Below are 24026 nucleotides of genomic sequence, written 5' to 3'. Positions count from 1 at the left end.
CAAGTCCAACTCCACCATCCAGTCTCCCGGGTCGAGGGCAGAAAGGAACTGAGCCAATATGAGCATCTTGAACCTCTCCTACCGGAGGAAGTGATTTAGGGCCCTGAGGTCAAAGATAGAACAAAGGCGTGTGTAGTTCTTGGGGACCAGAAAGTAGTGGGAATAGCAACCACGACCTACTTCTGGCACAGGGAACCTTTCCATAGCTTCCTTAGCCAAGAGAGATGAAACTTCCTGGTGGAGAAGGGCCAAGTAATACTCTGACATGCGATGGAAGGATGGTGGCATGGAGGGAGGGGTAGTCTTGAAGGGAGGGAGTAGCCACTTCGGGCTAACTGCAAAACCCACCTCTCGGACATGATATTGTGCCAGTTCGGGAGGTTATGGCGAGTACTGCCGCCCACTGGCCTTTGGTGGCCCTGAAAGGTCAGACTAGGAAGGCTTGGAGACTGCTGCAGGGGGGTTATGGGTGAACTGGTCCACCCGCTGACCCTCAGACCTGCGTCCCTGGGTCCCATGTCCACAGCCAAGCAGAGGCTGGGTTGCTTGCATGGATCGATGGCTAGACTGCATCGAACGTGGTGGGGTACCCCTTCCGTAGCTACAACAGTGGTGAAAAGCAGAATGCGTGTGGCCAGAGGTTGCCGCAACCATAGCCAGAGAATACTTAAACGCCGAGTCTGCCTTGTCACCAAAAAGGTAACCGCCACCAAAGGGCAAGTCCAGTAGGGTGGATTGGACATCCCCAGAGAAACCAGACGTAGCGCCGTGGTTCCGAAATCTTGGGCCTTGCTGTAATATGGTACAGAGGCCCAACCCTCGTGTCACAAAATGTCATCGTACCATGGCGAATTTGGTATCAACGGACCGGTAATGATTAGGGCATCATCCCTACGTATTTGCATCGTGATTGAGTGATGCTAACCCCCACAAATCGTGGTTTCCGTTCCGAACCCTCGACTCCATTTTGTGAACGGCATCCATCTTATGGCTTGCCCTCATATAAGTCAATTGATTAAGGCCGAGCTTGATCTAAAAGGACACGTCCACCTTAGCTGACTTCTCCATGACCCGGCCGAGCTAACTCCACTGCCTCCAGTCAAACCTGTTTGGGCAGCTCCTCGCCCAGTGGCCGAATAAGATAGCATCAATGCATAACATGCCATAAACCATTCACTATGCCCAGGCCATGTTTTCTACACACATACACCTGTCCATGTTTCTGGTTTATGGCCAGTTTTACGATGAGGAGGTGCCCGAGTTTATTGGGGTTTCATCGATATCTGATGGCAGTTCTGGGTCGGGCTGGATCATCTATCACAAACTGGACATCTTAAATATGGGTTTAACATCGTGACTTAGCCTTTCTCAGTGTTGTGCATGACCGTATTGTAAACCAAGGAATTCTCGCCTAGGGCATATCTTTTTGTATAAAAGGAGTAGGCTGGTTCTGTAAAAACGAACAGTCTCCTGAGAACTTATGACCTGTGCTGTTATAATTCTAGGACGCATGTTACTTGGTTGCAACCAATAAAACTCGATCTCTGACTTCACCTAGAAGACTCTTGGTTTCTGTGGTCCGGAACAGGGAGAACACAGAGGTCTTCGGGTGTTGTTCCCTGGCACCACCGGGTTCCTAAAAACCCGGCACCTCAGCGCCTCAAGGCTACTGACTTGGAAACTTTCTGCCCAGAGAGTCAGGGGTGTCCAGCTCACACGTGATGGTGAGGTTTGCCGTGTCTCTACCCTCGGCCACTGCACAGGTGAGAACGGCCCAGGCCTCCTCCAGGCACTGTGGCGCAGCACTTGCGCAAACAATATCCCACATTGGTATCGGTGTAACGGCCTAGGAGGCATACAGTGTTCACAGACTGCAGCGCTAAACTGAAGAAAGAAAAAATCTTCTTTCCAAGGTGGTCCAGCTTGTGTGATTCCTATCTGGGGAAGCACTAGGAAATGCGCCCTAAGAGGACGAGGCTTGGACCACCAAGCTCTTGGAGGTCAGGAGAGGAAATGTGCGTCTCCGGGGCCTCATTAAAATGCAGAAGGGGCTCCGATGAGGCTGCTGCCGGTTGAAACATCTCAGTCAGGAGTTTACCCCTGACTGCCATCGTAGGAAGTTCAAGGCCCCAGCCTACCTATGCAACACCACCGCGTAGTAATCTCCCTCCTGAGTAGGCACGGTAGGGGAGGGGGAAGCATGCCAAGGTCTGGGTAGGTATCCAAACCATTGGCATCACCCAGTGCCTCTGGCCAGTCCAGCTCATTGAGCTTGTCAGCCAAGGGGTCCACAGACCCCTCCCAGTCCTCCTCATCCTCCTCTGGAGGCGACACAGGGCGGACAGGAATACCAGGGATGAACAGCAGTACGAAAGTACCTTCCGGCGTCGTCACTGCAACTGGCGCCCGTGAAGGTACTGTGAGGTTGACCAGCGCCAATCGGATCCAGTCCTGGATATACAGAGGACCTCTGGCACCAGAGCCGCCGACATTGAAGGCCCAGGGCACCCAGCCGAGTACGCAGGACCCAAAGGCATGCCGGCGGAGTCGGGCTGCCCAAAGATGCTGTGAAGCGCTTCGTAAAAGCTCAAAGCTGCCCAGGGGGCGCTCCGGCTCAGAAAAAGGAGGGAAGCGCGGAGCAGTCCCAGAAGCAGGCTCCGAGGGCGGAGCAGGAGAGCAACGACGCTCCAGGTCCCACTTCGCATCAGCTAACAGACGGGGCAAAGACAAAGAGCGATGGTGCTTCTTTGGCTACTTCTTGTGCTTCAATCAATCAATTAATCAGGGGTTTGTAAAGCACGCTACTCACCCATGAGGGTCTCAAGGCGTTTCAGGGGCTCCGGATCAGTGTAAGAGCCAAGTATTGAGGTCCTTCTTGAGCGTGTGAAGGGTAGGGGAGCGTCTGATGTTCACAGGGAGCTCGTTCCAGATTTTGGCTGTGATGAAGGCTCTCCCGCCTGTCCTGTGTCTGCGGATGACCTCTGCCAGGGTGAGGTCGGCGGAGCGGAGAATCCTCTTGGGTACGTGGAAAGATACTCTCTTGTTGAGGTATTTGGGTCCGATGTAATGGAGGGATTTGTAGGTGTGGGTGAAGAGTTTGTAGGTGACCCTCTTCTCGACGGGGCTCCAGTAGAGGCCTCGTAGGGGTTGGGTCACATGCTTGTGGCGCGGTGTCCAGAGGAAGAATCTGGCTGTAGCTTTCTGGATGGACTGGAGTCTACGCAGGAGGGTTTTGTTGATTCCGGCATAGCGAGCGTTGCCGTAGTCCAGTCTGCTGGTGAAGAGTGCGTGGGTGATGGCCCGTCTGCAGTCCAACTTATCTGAGGACAAAGACTTGGAGGAAGAATGGTGATGGAGCCTTCGAGACCAGTCCAGAGACCTTCCTCTCGATCGGGACATCGAGCGGCATAGAGCCGACTGCCGGGCCTACAGAAGCTTTCGGGACCGCTCCTGCAAAGACTTCCAGCTCATGGCCCAACAGTCTGAGCACAACTTCGGGTCGTGGTCAAGCTCCAGGCATCAGAGGCACACTAGGTGCAGACCCGTGACGGGCATCAGCTAGTAACAGGACTGACAAAGCTTGAATGCTGTTCGGCAAAGGGTCATTCCTTGTGCACAAGGATTGGAAAACTTGATAAAAGCATCGAAAAAAAGTTGAAAAGGTTAGTCAAAAATTGACTAAGGGGCAAACTCTCTCCAGATCTGCACTAGGCTTGCACAGAAAAAGAAAACGCACGTCAGCATGCAGGGGCGACGTCTAGACACAGAGACGTCATCCCAATGCCGGCAAGGGATGCGGAGTCAACAGATGCCACCTACTGGCGTGCAGGGGTACTACTAAATAAAAAAATCTCTATCGAGTCTGACACCTAGGAGAAATTCGAAAGGTAAGAAATCTGTAACTAGTCTCTTTCAGATAAAGCTATTTTAACAAGTATGTGACCACTGTTCCATAAGCACTGGTTACTGAGGATTTACAGCTTGATCACTATTATTTAAGCATGCGAATATATGAAAAATGTGAAAGCTAGAGAACGGCACATAGAAATAATAACTTTTTTCTTTTGAGGTTCCCTACTAGGCTTAATCCAGAGATAAGCGATCCAGAGGTGTCAAAACGAGGAGACACACTTGACTTGAGAGAACACCCAGGTCTTAATGCCTTAAGATTGTGAAAGAGACAAACTTGAAGAGAAATTAGAAACCAGCAGTATTATATTAGTATACAGGAACATTCCTAATTAATGACAAAGGGCAGAAAAGTCAATCAAATAAATCGATAAAAGTTCTAATGCAAGACAACTTGTTGCCCATAAGTACATTTCTCAGTCTTAAGACAGGAATACTGGGACCTTGAAAGACACTTCAGTACCAGGCCATAAGACATAGTTCACTAAGAAACCAGAGAGATTCATTAAGTACTAAGGTTCTGAAAAAAGCAGGTGAAAGTCAGGTTGGATTCTCAGACTAACACTTACTCAACACATACCAAACAACCCTGCTGAAAATTCATAATTACACAGAAGCACTGAAGTTTCCAACGCCTTCACATTATTTGTCAGATACTATATAAAATGTGTCAACGGTATTAGAGTGAACTGTTTAAGCCTCCAATGTGTACTACAACTCTTCATCCACAATAACTTAGTGTTGTGTCATGTCAGTTATAGGGTCACTACCATGTGGATAAAAACAGTTTAAATGAAATTAACGTAGGGTCAATTAAGTTGAAGCAATACTTACCCTTGTGGGCTAAGATCCAATGAATCATCTCTGCTATGTTGTAAGCTTGGGGAGCCCAAGTCTGTAACGGTGCTTGCAACAGTGGTTATGCCAGTGCTTATTGTAGTGGAAAGAAGAGTTCCTGATCCATTTGTGCATGTTTTAGGTGGACTTGTTAGCAGGGTCTCCGATTCCGCTAAATTTTTCACCTGATGCATCACACCTTTAAAATGGTAATGTTAAAGTTAATACCAGAGAAATTCATTTGCAACAAGCAATTTAAGAAAACATTAAAAACGAAAAAATAGGAAGGATAAATGTAGAAAACCTACTTTTCTTTCAATTTGGCTCTACCCTTCCACCTGTATGGCGATAAAGAAGTTCAGATTCTTGAGTAGAGGACTTCGTATTTGCACAACAACGACTTTTCCCAGGTTTGTTTTTTCCCCAGTGTGACTTTATTGGTAGTTTTCTTCTGCACAATGTCAAGGGAAAAACAAGTAACTTACCTGTACATTGTGGTTCTGCAGTATTGATATCTTTCATAGATTCAAATGCTTGAATCTTCTCCATCGTCTTCAGGAGTTCCACAGTAGTAATATTAATAAGCCTTGCTATGCCTAAGCATTGAACACGGAAAACCACAGAGAAGCCAAGTGACAATGGTAACCAATTCACATTGTTTTTTTAGAACCAAATGTCAACCACCCAAAACCCAGGCCCGAAGCATTCAATCTTAAGAGACACTAGACCTCAAATTTCTAGCATGTGTCTAAAATAAATGAGTATAAGAGGCATCCAGCATCCAGAGTGATGAGGCCGAATGTGGAGGAGGGAGGGTCACATGTGAATCTATGAAAAATATCAACACTGGAGAACCACAGTGCACATGTAACTTGTTTTTTCTCCAGTATGGAATCTGTCATAGATTCACTTGCTTGAATCAGACTAGTAAGCAGTACCAAGGCAAAGAGACAGTGGGTATGGCAAACCACTCGTTAGTGGAAAGCAACCATGATGATTCGAAGGCTACCATCAAAAATAAAACTCCTGTATTCATTCAAACTTAAAGCTTGAAGACATTGCATAACATAATATGTAGGCTAAAAAAATATTTCTGTAACTTACAGAAAGAGGTGATGTAACACTGCTTGCCAAACTGCAGCATCCACTTTCCGTGAAGAATCCAAACGAAATTTTGTGACAGTGTGGACAAAGTCAAAGTGGCCACCCTGCAAATGTCCGGTAACGAAACTCTCGCAAAAAGGGCAGTAGATGGAGCTACTTTCCTAGTGCAGTGTGCTTTATCCTTTGCAATCAATGGCTTTCCTGCATTATCGTGGCAAAAAGTAATGGCTGCAAAAACCAAACTGGCTCGGTGATAAAGCAGCTCTGTGAAAAAAAGTGCCTCCTTTGACATGGTTAGCCCTCACTTTTTGCCTGGTTTTAAAGTGTTTAAACTGTAGTGTGCAGGGCCGTTGCCAACCAGGTCATTCATCTTCCCTAAAACATACCCACAATTGGTACTTCTGCCCTCTTTAAGTCCATAATAAATGGTACCCTGAGTACCTATAGCCTGGGAGCCAAAGAAGGTCCCCTGGGACCCCCCTTCACAAGATCCATGCCACTGCCCTGGCTCCTTGCATGCCCTTCTGAGGAGAAAAACGACAGTCGGCATGGCACCCTGCTTGGGTGCCATGCCAGACAGCCAGCACTGCCTGTAGGTATAGGTAAGTCACCCCTCTAGCAAGCCTTACAGCCTTAAGGCAGGGTGCACTACAGCCCAGGTGAGGGCATATCTGCATGAGTAGATGTGCCCCTGTAGGAGAGTAGGGTCTGCAATCCTATGATCACCCAGATTTTTTGCTTTTGTTTCACTGGTTTACGACTTTCTCTGGCTGTGGGCCTGCCAATCAGACCCACAGCCTGGCTGTTCTCTTTCTAAATTACCTCATGTACCCTAGGTGCATCTACCAATTGGTACTGGGCCACCTTATCAGACCCTGTAACTCAGGGCATAGGTGTACCCAGGGCTGCCAGGGGCTGCAGCATGTATTATGCCACCCCTGGCTGGCCTCCTAAATTTGACACAACTGGCTGCATGACAGCTGGGGCAAAGTCGTGTAATCACCCTTTGCTGTAGGTGTAGTATACCTATACCTAACCCTAAAATGGACACACAGATTCCTATCAGTCACTCCTATGGCAGGCCTTAACAATCCTGAAGGCAGAGTGCTTGGAATCGAGTGAGATGGTGCTCTGGCATGAGCTGAGCCTGTCTGCAGCTTGCGGAATCAAGTCCTAATAGCTGTTCCATGATATCGCATACCATATACTCTTAAGTGCATTATAATCCTCGCGGTTAAATGCTATCTTTGGTATTGCTTTATCAAAACATGTCGAGTAAGGTGTCATACGAATTGGAATACTAACCCCTCGCCAATTCTGGCGACGGGGTTAGCATTCCACCCTTCTAGAGGGACACGACATGTATGTAACTGTGAACCCCGGTTAAAGTTAACTGAAGCCTCAGCTCCACAAAATGGATGCTGCCACCACAGACACGAGTCTGACCTCCTGCTGCTGGGAGTCCTTCCAGCGAGGGAGGCCTGGACAAAGGGTTTCCTGTCCGGGGCGGTGCTAGCACCGTCCCAGACATGGTTTTGTGTATCCTGGGTAGGCAGGGCTTTTCAGGAAGGTGACTGCTGAGTGGCACCCCGGTGCTCACTACGCATAGGCCAGTCAGAACCAGTTCCAGGGGCACACCAGCCCCTGGCCTGGGGAAGTCCGGCAGGGGAGAGGGGTGTAACCACCCCCCTCCTGGTCCCACCCATAGGCAGGACCTAGTCACCGGGTCAGCCCCCTTTTTTAGTATAAAGATAGGAGCGGGCCCCCTGTTCAAATTAGATCATCTTTGGAATCAAGATACCACTTTCTTCGAAAGGACTTCACGATTTCTTCTTCAAGATTCTCCCTTGTGGCTAAGGAGTAGTCACCCTGCATCAAGCGGGCACCATCCTAAAGAACACTGCGGTCTGCTGCAAGTCCTTCATCACGAATCCGACGACCCAGCTCGACGAGACCCGGCTTCCCTGGCACCTCTGACCTCTACTCACCTCTACAGCCAAGCTGAGAACCGTGAGTGCGACGAGACCTCGAGGGACCGACGATCGCCAAGACTGCACGACATCTTTACTGCAAGCCCACCGTGTCCTCCACTGGTGAGTGCTTTGGGGTCCGAGAAGCCCCGACCCTGCGCAGCTCCAGCACCCAAGGTCAGCCTCCCTGCATCTCCACGATCTGCGTGGGGCCCTTCTGCTGTTTGCTGTGCACCGCGTTGTTTGGCTACTAGCCGGCTGGCTTGTGGCCTTCTGAACGACGCCCAACGACTTCACGACTGCTGGTCTGGTTGCTCCAGACTGGCCCTTGCTTCCTTCTTGAAGAGAGGCACCCCGGACCCTCCTGGTCCACTCCAGACGCCATTTTGAGTCCACCGCGTGGGCTTGAATTTGCCAAGGCTTTGTTGCCCAATCCTGGGTCCAGCGACGCCGACAGCTTCTATCTTCGTGGGACAGCTCGATCCTCCATCCTGGTCGCCGACAACGCCTCCTGGTCCGTGAGATCTTCGAGCTCAAGCGTCACCCACTCACCTTGTCGAGGTGGCTACCATCCGGTGCCCTCCTGGTGCCCACTGACTACTGGCTAGTAGTCTCGAACTTGGTCCCCTCTGCTTTCAGGTGTCATCTATCTTCGAGATCCAGGCTTGGATCCAACTGAACTTTCTCCACTGGTCACCGGCCAGCATCTTTTCTTCCGGCTCCTGGTCCGTCTACGAGGATTCCCGACGTCTTTTCAGACCTATGCAGCTGCAGCCCCTGGGCTAGGTAACTTCGGCATTTCGGTGCCCCAGCATAGCCTCACTATCCAAGGGTCAGAATCTACTTTCGTTTTCTCCCTACCAGGTCGGGTTCGCCCGAGAACACTAACTTTCTATTTCCTAGCTACCATAGACTTTTGTCCGCATCTCGCGTGAGAGTGCACACACTGCACCCGAGTCCCCTAGGCCTCCTAGAAGTAATCTAACGATTCCCTAGTCAAGTCCTAGCGATTCCAAAAGCTATTAGTACTGTACTTACCTGCTAGGAATTTCACATTCCACTTTCAGAGTATATGGTTTTCCGTGCCCCTCGGGCATTTGTATATACTGTGCTAACTTAAGTATTTTTGTAAGAGTTTTGGTTTGTGCTTAGTACCCTGTCCTCATAAAGAGTACAGGGCTGTTGTGATCTTTAATAAATAACTGTTTATTTTCATAACACTTGTGTGGTGTCCTTTCACTTGGTGTTCAAGGGGTATATGTGTGGTAAACAGCTGGCTTAACACGCCCTCTCGAGTCTTTAGCCTTAGACTGCTCGTATCCATGCTACTAGGATAGCTGGTCTATAAGGTTGACTTACAACCAATCATCAATAAGGGTTGCTGGACTGATACATAGTGTTCACTAGAATAGTGAGCACTGCATATCAGGCCACCTTCTCACAGCCCCAACAAATAATTAAGTCAATTCTTAAATATTCTAAGTGCAAGGAAAGCCATGAGGAGTACATGGGCTGAAAACTAGGCAACTCTAGTTCCAGAGAACTTAGAAGGTTTCACTGAAACCAGGAGTGTTTGGTACCAAACAACTCCTAGTAATGAATCCACACTGATGCCAGTGTGAGTTTATTACAGCATATACTCAGAGGTGACCCCTGAAAAATGACAGACCCTGGTGTGGGCACTGACTGGCTTTGGGCAACCTGCCACAAACAGGCATGTTTCTGGACCCCTGGGTGGATAGTCTCTGCTCTCTGAGACCAGAAACATTAGGGACTCCTTGATTAGTCTTTTGCACCATAATGAGACTTTCACGCTTTGTCTCGGAATTCTGGAAGTAGCTGCCTGAGGGATTTTTATGGTGGAATAAGCTAGACCTCATTTTGCCAGGTGGAGTAAGTAAGGTAGTATTTGCCCTGGAGACTTTGTCAAGGGATGTAGACTGATATTGACATACCAAAAACAAAATCTCTTCCATTTTGCCTTTTATTTACTCGTGACATCTGCCTGAGAACGCTGAATTGTCTTGCAAGCCTCTAGTATATTTGGTGATCCGAATTCATTGTTGTTAAAAGCCAAGCTGAGCAACTGTTTCTGTGGGTGAACAATCTGACCTTTGTTCATAGACAGGCAGTTCCCCGTAGGCTTAGACTGTATGAGTAGACATATTAACCCTTTCCATGCTCATGACGAGCTCAGCTCGTCATGATGCACGGTTGAGCTGTGCTGATGACGAGCTGAGCTCGTCATGAACAATGGACTTGACGATGAGTCAGCATAGGAGGGGAAAACACCTAGCAGCCAAGGTGTTAATAGAAGCTCTGTGAACCAGTATTGTCTTAGCCATGCTGGAGTTCAGAAAAAAGACTCATATTTCGAAGAACTTTTGGAACCTAGGAAAAGGAGGAAAACAATCGAACATTCCTGTCAGGACTAGAAGAAATGAATTTCCCCAAGACTTTTTGGGAAGAAACCTGCTAGCACACATTGCATTTCTTGTTCTGAAGAGTTGCAGATAGATGTACATTTGTGCTTCCTCACTGATAGAAAACTTGGATTACTGTTGCTGATTTTGTCCCCACATGTCGCACTGTTTTGCAGTCCTGCTCATGTAATCTGCCCATTCGTACTGTAATGTTGCGAGCAATAAATCATTCCCATATTTGCTGGACTTCAGAAAAAAAAGACCTTTGATTTTGCCTTGTTTGGTGAGACAGAACATGGTTGTGGTATTGTCCATCCTAACCAAGACAGAGGAACGAATATGCTACTTACTAGTATGCATCTGTTGTTGGCATGTAGGGCTGCTGACATTCATATCTGTGCATAGATCGCCGCCTAGTGTTGGGTCCGGATGATTGCACATTGTTGTCCTGGAAGAGTCTTCGAAGTATCACGAGATAGGTGGCTCCTCCCCTGGACTACAGTGCACATGGGCATCGACTCCATCCCCAGATTGTTTTTAGCCATTGTGGCCAAGATGGAGTGAAACTCAGTGAATGATGACCATGCTATGAGTATATATGTGAATACTGCAGCTGCTACAGGCGCCGGGGAGGAGGGCGGGCGATATGAATGTCAGCAGCCCTACATGCCAAGAACAGATGCATACTAGTAAGTAGCATATTTGGTTCGAGGCATGTGGGCTGCTGAATTCATATCTGTGCATAGAATACATAGCAGTCCCTCCATTAGCGGCGGCCGCCCGTGCCAGCTGCAGCAGTTTGGAAAAGTGTCTTGAGATCAGCCTGCCCTACAGCTGCCTGCTGTTTGAAGTGCACATCAACACAGTAATGCTTAGTAAATGTGTGTGTGGTAGACCATGTGGCTGCTCTACATATGTCCTCTAAGGGAATGTTTCCAAGGAAAGCCATAGAGGCCCCTAACTTTCTGGTGGAGTGGGCTCTTGGTGGAATGGTAAGAGTGCGTTTTGCTTTTGCATAGCAGATCTGGATACATTTAACGATCCACCTAGCAATACCAGCCTTGGAAATAGGGTTACCTTTGTGGTGTGGTGCAAAGGCGACAAAGAGTTGCTTAGTTTTTCTAAAATCCTTGGTCCTATCAATGTAATACATTAGGGCCCGTTTAACGTCAAGGGTGTGGAGCATCCGCTCCGCCAGTGACTCAGGATTTTGAAAGAAAACAGGTAATTCGATTGTTTGGTTGATGTGGAACTGAGACACAACCTTGGGCAGAAACTTAGGGTTAGTGCGGAGCACCACCCTGTTGGAATGAATTTGGATAAATGGCTCTTGGATTGTGAGGGCTTGCAATTCACTAACCCTCCGTAGCGATGTAATTGCTAAGAGGAAAGACACTTTCCATGTCAAGAACTGAATCTCGCAGGAATGCAGTGGTTCAAAGGGAGGACCCATCAGTCTGGTAAGAACCACATTGAGGTTCCACTCAGGAGTTGGTGGAGTCCGTGGCGGAATGACTCGTTTGAGGCCTTCCAAAAAAGCTTTGATGGCAGGCACCTTGAAGAGTGAAAGGTGTGGTCTATTTTGGAGATACGCGGCCATTGCAGACAGATGAATGCGAATGGAAGTATAGGCCAGATTACACTTGTACAGATGGAACAGTTAACAGATGATGTTCTGAATAGAAGCATCCAGCGGGTTAATGTTGTGGTTCGCACAATAAATGACAAACCGCTTCCATTTTGCCGCGTAGCAGGCTCTAGTAGTGGGCTTCCTTGCCTCCCGAATGATGTCCATGCAATTGGGAGGTAAGTTGAGGTAGCCAAACTCTAGGACTTCAGGAGCCAGATTGCCAGGTTGAGCTGTTGCGGATCTGGGTGCTGAATGTCGCCATGGCTCTGCGTCAGAAGGCTGGGTGTGAGATGTAGCCTTTGATGCGGTACCACGGACAGTTCCAGAAACGTGGTGTACCATGGTTGACGAGCCCATGTTGGAGCAACTAGGATGAGAGTCATCGAGTGCTGCCTGAGTTTGCGTACCACCAGCGGTATCAGAGGTGCTGGGGGAAAAGCGTACGCAAATTTGCCTGACCAGTTCATCCATATCGCATTGCCCTGCGACAGTGGGTGTGGGTGTGGGAACCTGGCGGCGAAGCTTTGGCATTTTGCGTTCTCCTGCGTGGCAAACAGGTCTATCTCTGGATGACCCCACCTTTGGAAGTACGGCTGGAGTACTGATGGATGTATCTCCCACTCGTGCATTTGGTGGCTGTGCCTGCTGAGCAGGTCCGCCATCTGATTGTCTTTGCCTGGGAGATGCTCTGCCATGAGGAAGATGTTCCTCTGAATGGCCCACTTCCACATGCTCTGAGCCATATGAGACAGCTGCGGAGAGTGTGTGCCTCCCTGCTTCTGAATGTAGTACATCGCCGTCATGTTGTCCATCCGAATCAACACGACCTTGTTGCATAGATGTACTTTGAAGGCCTTTAGTGCCATGAAGATCGCCATCAGTTCCAGAACATTGATGTGCATCTTCCCCTGTTGCTGCGTCCATAGTCCCTGCACAGTGTATTGGAGTACATGCGCTCCCCATCCCTGGAGAGAAGTATCCGTCGTCAGGATAATCTGTGGCACAGGCTCTTGAAACGGTCGGCCCTTGCAAAGGTTTCGTGGATTCCACCAATGCAGAGAGTTGTATGCCCGACCGCTCACCAACACTAGGTCTTTCAACTGGTTGTGAGCCTGAGTCCACTGACGAGCCAAGCACTCCTGAAGCGGACGCATTTGTAGTCTCGCGTGCGGGACAATGGAGATGCAGGAGGCCATCATGCCTATCAACTGCATGAACACTCTTGCTGAAAGCGAGTGTTGAGGTCTGAATTTTTGGATCAGCGATTGAATGCTGTTGACTCTCACTGAATTCGGCTGTGCTGTGGCCGCCAAAGTGTTTATGGTCGCACCCAGATACTGCCGTATGTGGGCGGGCTGGAGATGGGATTTTGGGTAATTCAGTGAGAACCCCAGATCGTGCAGAAGGTGAATGGTGTGGGACACGTGGTCGGCGCACTGCTGGGCCGACTTCGCCTGAATGAGCCAGTCGTCCAGATAGGGGTAGACGTGGATGTTTTGACATCTCAGATGCACCGCCACCGTCGCCAGGCACTTTGTGAAAACCCTGCGTGCCGTGGTGACCCCAAAAGGCAAAACCTTGAATTGGTAGTGCTTGTTTTGGATGGTGAACCTGAGGTATTTTCTGTGTGAAGGATGTAGCGGAATGTGGAAGTACGCATCCTTCAGGTCCAGAGTTGCTAGGAAGTCGCCCTGTTGAAGCAGTGGGAGAACTTGCTGCAGTGTGAGCATGTGGAAATGCTCTGATAGGATGTAAAAGTTGAGGGGCCGGAGATCCAGGATGGGCCTGAGGGATCCGTCCTTCTTTGGAATCAGAGAGTACAGGGAGTAAACTCACGCACCTCTTTCCTGCAAGGGCACGAGCTCTATTGCCCCTTTTTGCAGCATGACTGACTTCCTGCTGCAATAAGTGCAAGTGCTCGCCGGACATAGGACGGTGCCTTGGGGTATGTTGGGTGGAGTGGATGTGAGCTCCAGACAATAACCGAATTGGACAAGTGTTCTGACCCACCTGTCCGTGGTGATGGACTTCCACACGGGCAGGAACTGCTGGAGTCTCCCCCCGACCGGTGTTGCGTGGTCGGGGGCAGTGACAAGGCGTCACTGTTTGCTGGCGGTGGAGGACCTGGAGCTGTTGTTGCCACGTTCTCTGCCCTTGGCGTTGTTGCCGCGGTATCCACCTTGACCCTTGTTGGTATAAGCAGTCTGGGTGTTGCTTTTGTAGAACTGCGCTGACTGCGAAAGTTGCCCCCTTGAGGTGCCTCTAGTATTGGAGCGACGAAAGGACCCACTCCGAAACTGCTGGGACTGCAAGGCACCCATAGATTTTGCAGTGTCTGTGTCCTTTTTCATCTTCTCAAGGGTGGTGTCAACCTCAGGGCCAAACAGGTGATCTGGGTTGACTGTTTGGTTTAAGATGGTGGTTTGAATGTCCGGCTTGAACCCAGATATCCTTAGCCATGCATGTCTACAAAGCAAAACGCTAGTGTTAAATGCGCGTGCGGCGGTGCCAGCCACGTCCAGAGCACACTTTATGGAAGCATTGGAGATAAGCTTCCCCTCTTGTATCAACATTTCAGCCGCTTCTTTATATTGATCTGGCAAATGCTGTAAAAGGGTCTCTAGAGTATCATAGTGTGCCCTGTCATAACGCGCCAGGAGCGCCTGCGTGTTGGAGATGCGCCATATGTTGGCTGCCTGCGCTGCCACCCTCTTCCCCGAAGCCTCAAAGACTTGATTCCTTGTCTGGGGGAGGAGCATCACCCGTAGTCTGTGAGTTGGCTCTCTTCCGGGCATTGGAGACAACCAGGGAGTCCAGAGGCAACTGTCCCGTAATATAATTTGGATCTGTGGGCGCCGCCTTGTACTTTTTGTCGATACGTGGGTTGATGACTCTCGCCCTGGTGGGTTCTTTGAACACCTCAGCCGCGTGCTTTAAAACACCCTTCAGCATTGGCAGAGTTTTTACAGTCTTTTCAGAGACAGAAAAGGTGTCAAATAGGAAGTCGACGTCCACCGGGTCAGCATGCAGCTCGACGTTGTGATTGGCTGCTGCCCTCTCAATGAGGGCATTGAAAGCTGCAGTCCTCAGTGGGGGAAGTCTTGGCTGAGAAAAGCTGAGGGTCCTGTCCAGAATGCGGGTCCCCAGGATCGCCACCAGAAGACCATCCTCTGGGTCTGTGTAGACGGGATAGCTGTACTCATCTTCATCGTCACCTTCGACATTGGAATGAGAGGGCGAGAGTTCGTGAGCCTGTGGTGAAATAGGCTCCACCAAGGCAGGAGTACCAGCAGAGTCCGTCTTTCGTTTGAGTGGGATCTTGTACGACTCCAATTGGGGCTCAGGGGCGATTTTCCTCTTCAGGAGGGAAAGTCTGCCCGTTTCGGCGTCGATGAAATGCTCCTCCTCTGCAAGTGGTCGATGACGTGGGCCGAGGACCACCAACGACGGCTTCGGCGTTGAAGACACCTTTTTGGGCACGCTGGCCCCCGGTTTAGGAGCGAAAGCCTTCGGCGCCGTCTTAGGCGGCAAGGTGAACAAGGATCGGCGTGGGCGCCTTCGCCGGTTTCTCCAGAGGCTTGGCTGGCGCAGGGTCCTTCGGCTCGACTACCGCCGTCCCTAATTCGCTGTAGGGACTCCGTAACCTTCTTTGTGAACGCGGCGGATGGACGCGCCGGTTCGACAGTCTTTAGCAGCTGGTTTCGGAGCGGAGACCGACGATGTTCCCTTCGGAGTCAACACACTCGGCGCAGCTCCCTTGGCCTCGTCGTGTGGAAGCGAGGCAGAGAGGGACTTTGGGTCGTCTTGCCACTTCTTCGGGTCGGCAATAGACTTTTTGGGGTCGTCGACCGTTTTTTTGTGATCGAGTCGACCCTTGCTGGCGTCGACCGTCTTCGGCGCCGATGCGGCTGCGTCCGACCCCATAACCTTCGGCTTCGATGTAGTAGCCTTTTGGTCGGCCATTTTGACGTGGCTCTTCGGCTCGACGGCCATCTTTGATTTCTTCGGCGCCGAGGCCTCCGAAGTCTTCGATCCGACCAGCACGATGCGCACTTTCGGTTTCGATATCTCTGGCGTCGAGACCTTAGGTTTCACTTTCGGTTTCTGTGGTACCGGGAGTGAATCGGTATCAATGTCCGTGGCCGGGCCAGGAGGCGGAGCCGAGGAACTTATAACAAGGTCTCGGGTAAGGCCCGAAGGCGATCCCTCGACCTGGGCCTTATGAATATGGACGGCCCCGGAGTCAGTTTGAGGAAGCTCCTCGTCCGAGCTATCCTCCACGGTGGCAAGGGCCCCGTCGTCGTCCCCTACCTCCTCGACGACTTCACCGAAATCCTCGGCCTCTGCGTCGTAGTCGTCCTCCGACGCAGGGTTAAATTCTGTGATGTCCTGGATATCGTCGTCCTCGACATCCCCAGCACGAAAAAGTCCGTAGGCGGTGGTGCAGATTGCTGGGCCTCCTGGCGCGCAGCTCGACGGAGCTTGAGTGTTTTTTTGGACCGGAACCTGGAACAGGCCATACACTTGGCCTCGTCGTGGTCCGGCGACAAGAACTTGTTGCACACCGGGTGGACGTCGATGTGTGGATACTTGGAGTTACACACCGGACATCGTTTGAATGGACTTCGTTCCATGATGGGTAGTTGAAGAGACTGGAGCGTCGACTAGGCCCTTTCGTGCCGAAAGCACGCGGAAAAACGATTTCGGTTCGGAGCCGATGAAAGTTGCGAAGCCGAACGGAAGACAATACCGACGCAAGTCCTAAAGACCTTTTTGTCTCGAGCAAAGTAAAGTTAAGTTCTATCGATTCCGACAAGAGGGAACCAAAGACATCCGAACCCAATGGCGGAAAAAAACAATCTGGGGATGGAGTCGATGCCCATGCGCACTGTAGTCCAGGGGAGGAGCCACCTATCTTGTGATACTTCGAAGACTCTTCCAGGACAACAATGTGCAATCATCCGGACCCAACACTAGGCGGCGATCTATGCACAGATATGAATTCAGCAGCCCACATGCCTCGAACTTGAGTATTCTGGGGAAAAAATGTTAGAGGCCTAGGAAGACAACATTCAATTTTAGAAGACTTATGCACATTTCCCTCTTGAGAAGACCATTTTCTGTAAATTTCTAGGTCCTGCAGGTGAGCTTTCCAAACCTCTAGGGAAGCCTATGTTGTCATTACGATATGGGGCGGCACAGGAACGAACGACATTCCCAGAGAGATTTTCTATTTTTTCTTCACCAAACCATCACTAGTTTCATAGCTGGGGTAATTGTGATCGTGTCTTCAAAGGTTTCCTGGGGTTAAACCCATTGTGCATCCAATTGCTCTAGTAAGGGTCTCATGCGCAGACAGCAATTTGCGATTAACAGACTGCAAGACATCATTGCCAACATTTACTTGAAAGTCCGTAAATAGGGGGGCTTTTTTTCTTGAAAGTGAAGAGGTTATTGCTATTATGCGCTGAATTCTTCCCATAGATGGGTATGCCTCGGAGACTTTTGTATTCAGAATTGAGCCCACGAAAAACAGTATCTGGATGGAGTTAGGGAAGACTTTTCCTTGATTAGCTTTAGACCTTAAGTTTGGAATAGCTGACAAAAAGCCAAAGTAGATTTACTTTCTGATGGAAATGTAGGACCATTGATAAGACAATTGTCCAGGTATGGGAACACCTGATGACCTATTCTTCTCAAGAACATCACCACAGGGGCCACGTTTTTTGTTTCGCAGTCAAAAGGGAAGCACTTTAAATTGGTGATGGCAACCTGCCACCTTGAACCTCAGAAATATCGGAGGTTTCACATGTATGGGGATATGAAAGTACGCATCTAGGTGATCTAAAGACACCATACAATCCCCCCCAACAGCAGTAAAATCTCATGTAAAGATAGCATTCTGAGAGGTTGTTGCTTTATGTATTTGTTTAATAGCCTCAAATCCTTCATCTGTGTCCATTTTATTGACCTTTTTGATGAAAAAGAAGTTGGAGTAGAAAACCCTTATTGCGTTGTATTAACGGAAACTCATCTATTTTATTCTTGGAGATAAGCAAACTAACTTCCTGCTTCAGCAGAGACAGATGACGATTATACCTGTTGCAAGGAGAGTGATTGGGAGGCTTTTGAACACATTTTAGTGTGTGGCCATGTTTTATCACGACTAACATCCATTTGTCTAAAGATATGCTCTTCAATTGATTGTAAAATATGGAAAGGTGTTTTCCTAAATGCCACAGATGAGACTGAGGTTATTAGTGCCTACAAATTGTCACTGGCACCTGGAGGCGTCTTGGATTTATTTCTCCCAGCTGGAGGACGCCTACCAGTGGGTTGCCATGAATATGAGGAGGCTGAAGATGCCCTGTATTGCTGTTGTGGTACATATTGAGGACACTGCCCTGTTGAGAATAGGGCACGTATCATTATTGTTAAGATGCTCAGAGCATAAATTGGCCTCTTTCTCTGGCTCCTCAAAAGTCCTGAAAGAGACGTTGTTGTAACATACCCAGAGAACGTGCCATATCTATGTCCATCTTGACAGATTGAAGGGCATCATCAACATCTTTCCCAAACAGATTCTCCTCATTAAAGGGCAAATCCACTATCTTTGCCTGTACCTCTGAGTGAAAGGTTGCGGTTTTCAGCCAACTGTGAAGGCATAGGACCGATGCACCCACCATCTATCGAAAAGCAGTTGAGAAGAGATTCATCAGTGGCTATAATTTTAGAGGAAGCTCTCACCTTCCTGAAGAATTTCCTAAGCTTCTTTCCTCTCATCCTCTGTAAAAATTCTAGGAGGGCCTATGTGTCTTACCACATTTGTAGGTCATATCTTCCCAAGATAGCTAGCACATTGGATGCTCCGATAGAAGTACCTGCCATAGCTGAAACGTGGTTGCCAATATTATCTAGCATCTACCCTCCTTATCTGGAGGAGACAAACATGGGGCAGAAGGATTTCTGGACCGGCCTTTGGGCTGCCTGCATGACAACAGAGTCAGGGCGTAGATTACCTATAAGGCATGTAGGTGAATTTTCTGGGGCCTTATACTCTTTTTCCAACAAGGACCCACAGCTGCCACTGAAGCTGGGGTCTTCATGAGCTTCAATCCTTCCTCCCATATGTAATCTACAATGGGAATTGAACAAATCGTTTTTTGAGCTGAATCTTTAAAGTCGTATAGGAAACCTCCTATAATAGTTGTTCAATATGTGGCATATATCAGTCACCAGTGATCTAGGTACTGAAATACTGGCTACATGTGAACCATGATATTCCTCTTACGGCTTGTCGTATGGATAATGTACTTGAAAAGAGTTGCAGCGATGAGTAGCAAAATGTCTTGAAAAGAAAAATACCCTTTCCAATATGTGGAAGTGCCCTTACCAGGATCAGTATCTTGGAATTCAAGGTTTAACTAAGTGGGACTATATGCCTGCCCAAATGGTCCATCGTCACCTGACTCTTCAATCTCAAGAAGCCGCGCAGAGGAGACACTTTGCATGGATCTGGCTGCAAACTCTCAGGAATTCCTTTGTTTAATATTAGAATTGTCACCTTATAGGCCATCGGGGCCTCACTGGCGACAAGATAAAACGAACCTCTTTGTAGATAAGAGAAGTACTCGTCGATATTGAAGTCAAAGTTCCTGTCAACGGTACTGTTGTCAATGACAATGTAGTCGTTTGTTTCTTTGTCAACAGGGAAGATGTCGTCTGAGTCACCAACGCCGTCTGGCAAGGTGGGTGAGATTTACATAGACTGTCTCCAAGTGGATGCATCATCCATTGACAAAATGACTAAGCAACAAGTCAGTCAATGGAGAGATTTACTTTGATTATGCAGCCTCAAAATATGTCACAGATGAGGAGTAAGAAGAATGTTTGTGAGAAGTCCTTGCTGTGAGATTTTTTTTTTTTTAGATCTTTCTCATATGAAGTGGTGCCCTCATTTTTCTGTTTCTTCCTGATAAAGAATGACTCTGCCTCTCAAAATCTGAATTAGTCTTAATGTTTCTTTTTCTTCTGAAGCTAGAGTATTAGACTGGTTTCGCAATATTTTAAGGACTTTGCAGGATAAGTTCTAAAATGCTTACACTGCCTAGGTTTATGGTGAGGGTGTAAGCAATAAAGGCAATCATTATCGGGATCCTCAAAGAATAATCTTACTTCCCCGTAAAATTTGCAAGGCTTGAGAAGAGATCCCTCTGACATAGTGCGGACCAGGAAAAAGTACCAAAAGTTACCATTGATTGCCTGAAGGTCAAAGTATCACACCTCAGGGAAGGGAAAGGTCAAAAGTTGACAAAAGCAGAGACCGAGTTAGAAATCCAAGGTGTGGCGGCTTGGTAGGAGAGGTGCTTCAGGGTCTGGGTTCTGATTGGTTGCAATAAAACAACATGAACTGATTACCAATGTCATTTGGCTTCTCTATGGTTTTCTTTTTCCAATATTTAGGAATAGCAGTGCTTATTATTATCACTGCGAGATTGCCACTATGACGTTGGGAAAAATTAAAGCATGTGTATCGATGAAAGATTCAACACTGGAGAATACAACTTTTACTTGCTTTTCTGAGACGTGTATCTGCAGAAAAGACGAGAGAAAGAGCAATGTAGGGGTAGCATTTGTGATCTACATCTTAAATGCTCTTTTTCTCCCCTTTTCTTTTCACTACTTTTCTTGTACCATCAACTTTCTTCCCAGATTACCTTCGGCAAAGGAAAATATGAGAAGGCCTTTGCAAAGAAGGTTTGTTACTCTACAAAATCAACTGCCTCTTTGCTAACCTGCTTTTCTCATACAAATAATTTATGACAAATTAGTACATGCTATCTAATAAATAACTTTTAATTCTCACCAAAAATTTCTAATTGCATTAAACTTTGCCTAGTTCTTCATTCTATTATACAAGCCCTGTCCGATAATCTAACATGAACAACAAAGAAACCTAGGGGTCTAACAAAGAGGATATCAGAAGGGGCCTCAATATGTCATCGACAATGTCTAAATTGGTACAACAATGACCAACAATTAGCTTGTAGAGTAGACTAAACAGTGCTTAAACACAAGGTCTGTAGTGATTATAAATCTAGCACCCACAAGGTGTTCATAGGATACCCATCAAAGTATAGTATGATCAGATGATAAAATTGGTCATCCAACAGAGGTAATGAGTCTCTTGATCATTGAGACCATATTCTTACCCTGTAACAGAACGGGGTCACTGACCACAAGCACTTTATGACCAAGTGATATTGAGCTGATGGGTAAAAGTGCAGTGCAAGAAAATCATAAATGTGGTGAATTAAAATGGGATAGGGGACAAAAATAGGGGCAATTTTATTACGAATAGGACTTCTTCCTGGTTAAAAACAAGAACAGTGCAAGAAAGCAGTGCTAAGCAAATAACTGCGTAAGGGCCAGCATGTTTCAGCCTAGATGGGGAATACCCAAGGCTTTCTTCAGGGCCTCTGTTTGTGACGTTGCTACTGCAAAGTGAAAAATAGTCAAATCAAGACCAATCAAATGAGATATGAAAAAAGTGAATAAATCCAAAGGATACAATAGATCAGTTACATATCCTCCGTGTCAGCGGGTCCTTTATTAGATCTGGAACAACACAAAATCAAACAAACCCAGTGTTAAGACAAGAATATGCTACTCACTTCCCTCTCGGTGGAATAGGAATGACACTCACCCAGCATGACCGGGGAATAGACCTCACCTCACCTGGACACAGACTCAGGAATGAGGCCACGCTCTAGGAAAATAAGGATACATATGCTGAATGCAAGCGGGTGAAAGAGCTAGTTCCACTCCCCTATGCACTCATCAAAATAACAATATTGTTATCCTTACTCTTGGACTCTTTGCCATGCAGGTAACCACAAATCGCTGAGGGCTCAAACCTTCCTAGAATGCTCTCAACCAGTGTTATCATTTAGTAATGTTTACTCTTAAAAAGCCTACCACTACAGAAGTGGCCTCATGCACCTCTATCACTGTTAAGCAGATTCTAACATCATAGGGCACAGTAAGCGTCTGTATATATAGGGCATGTTAACCTTACCTCTCCGTCGTTGCCTCTGATAAATCCCAAGTCAGGGGGAGGCAACGTCCGGATTGGAATGGGGAACTTTAAACGCCACGATAATCATTAGGCAACCAATCATATGCTCAATCAGCAGTTCAAAAGGGTGAAGGCGAACCGCGCCTCGTATTTTGCAATTCAATGTCAGGGGCATCAGTACTTAGCGCATTAGTGTTACTTAGACAACTTAATAAGACAAATGTTAAAAGGTAAAGGAAACAGCTTACCCCGTCCTTCACCGGCTCTCTGCGATCTCATACCAGAAGAGCAAGGATGGGCGCGTAGTCTCGCGATGTTACGAGAACTACGAAAAAACGTCACCATCATACAAATGGTAGTTCCATAACGGGTCAGAAGCGTCCACTGTGCGCATAAGATCTATATATAAACCGACCCACTATTTTCGATAAGCGTCTTAAGCATAAAGTTAAAGACTTAGTAACACAATCAAAAAAAGAGAGAACATCAACTATAATGACATGCTATGGAGTGGCTTGGAGACTGGGACCTGCTCCTTTGGAAGTTAAATTGTAATGTAACACATCACCATCTCTACCCCAAAACATCAGATTGTAATATGTACCCACAACACAGACAATCATTGGGCAAACCTTACGGCATATCGATATAGCGTGTGGATAATAGTACAGTGTATAACACTGACATCCGAACCTTAAGATAGTGATGTATAGCCAAGTCACAGCCATCAGATGTAATTCAATACAGACTTAGTGTGAGTTCATAGATTGGTCCAGGGTATTTCATCATTCAACCCCTGACTATCCAAGCGCAATTTATATATCCATCTTTGTTCCTTCATAAGAAGAAATTTGGACACATCGCCAATGTGAGACGGGATATGTGGTTTTTCCAGGACAGTCCATCTGAACTCAGTTTCCTTGTGATTATGCTCTAGGAAATGTTTGGTTAATTTTGACACACTCTTTTTGCATCTAAAGGCGCTCTTATGCTCTAGCATGCGTGTGCGAACCTTGCGGGTTGTCATCCCAATGTATCTCTCGTTGCACGGGGCAAGTCAATTGATAGATAACATTAGAGCTATTACAATTAGAGAAATGTTTGAGTATCCAAGGGCGACTAGTCCCTATATCAATCTGAGTGGTTCTACACGTCTGAGCACAAACGGAACACCCACCGCAAGGGTGGTGTCCCTGTACTGCTGGTAGATCCCACAAAGTGCCACTAGTTTCTTTTGATATCTCCTTTGGACGGGTGTGTACCAAACAGTCTCGCAAATTCCTTGAACGCTTAAAAGCGAACAACGGTTGCTCAATCTTGTCATTTGTGCAATTCAGTACTCGCCACTGGCGTCTTACAATTTTCTGAATTTGATTAGATTTTGCAATGAAAGTGCTGAAAAAGCTTAACCTTGTAAGAGGTGGCTTCTCAATCGAGGCCTCCAAAAGGGCTTCAGAGTGAATTATTCCGTAAGCCTATGGCTAGGAATTCCCCCCTGCTATATGAAAGCCAGCATCCTAAATCGCTCCGCGACAATCTTCCTTATGGGCAGTTCCTCCGGGTTCGGAGGAACTGTTCTACCACAGAAACTTTTTCCAGACATGCGGCTAATCTCACTACTCAACTTCAAGCCAGACACTATCCTAGGCATTTGATTAAACGCTCCCTTAAACGAGCTAGTAACAACAACCTTGAAGTCCTTTTGGAGGCCTCGATTGAGAAGCCACCTCTTACAAGGTTGACTTTTGTCAGCACTTTCAGTGCAAAATCTAATCAAATTCAGAAAATTGTAAGACGCCAGTGGCGAGTACTGAATTGCACAAATGACAAGATTGAGCAACCGTTGTTCGCTTTTAAGCGTTCAAGGAATTTGCGAGACTATTTGGTACACACCCGTCCAAAGGAGATATCAAAAGAAACTAGTGGCACTTTGTGGGATCTACCAGCAGTACAGGGACACCACCCTTGCGGTGGGTGTTCAGTTTGTGCTCAGACGTGTAGAACCACTCAGATTGATATAGGGACTAGTCGCCCTTGGATACTCAAACATTTCTCCAATTGTAATCGCTCTAATG

The 24026-nt window shown here is 47.6% G+C and overlaps 1 protein-coding gene across 15 annotated transcripts in view; it reads right to left on the bottom strand.

Moving 5' to 3' along the window:
* The window catches only part of TRIP12 (thyroid hormone receptor interactor 12), a 1206981-nt gene that overhangs the window by 524778 nt on the left and 658177 nt on the right, over positions 1-24026 (bottom strand). For all 15 annotated transcript variants that reach the window (XM_086944059.1, XM_086944047.1, XM_086944048.1 and 12 more), the window contains one exon: positions 4744-4945. In XM_086944059.1, the coding sequence (XP_086800185.1) occupies positions 4744-4945 (202 nt within the window). The remainder of the gene's footprint in view (positions 1-4743; positions 4946-24026) is intronic.

Source organism: Lissotriton vulgaris, chromosome 11 (assembly GCF_964263255.1).
Source record: "Lissotriton vulgaris chromosome 11, aLisVul1.2, whole genome shotgun sequence".
In the NCBI taxonomy this organism is placed as follows: Eukaryota; Metazoa; Chordata; class Amphibia; order Caudata; family Salamandridae; genus Lissotriton; species Lissotriton vulgaris.
The sequence above is the reverse complement of the archived record's forward strand: the minus strand, read 5'-3'. Positions and strand labels throughout refer to the sequence as shown.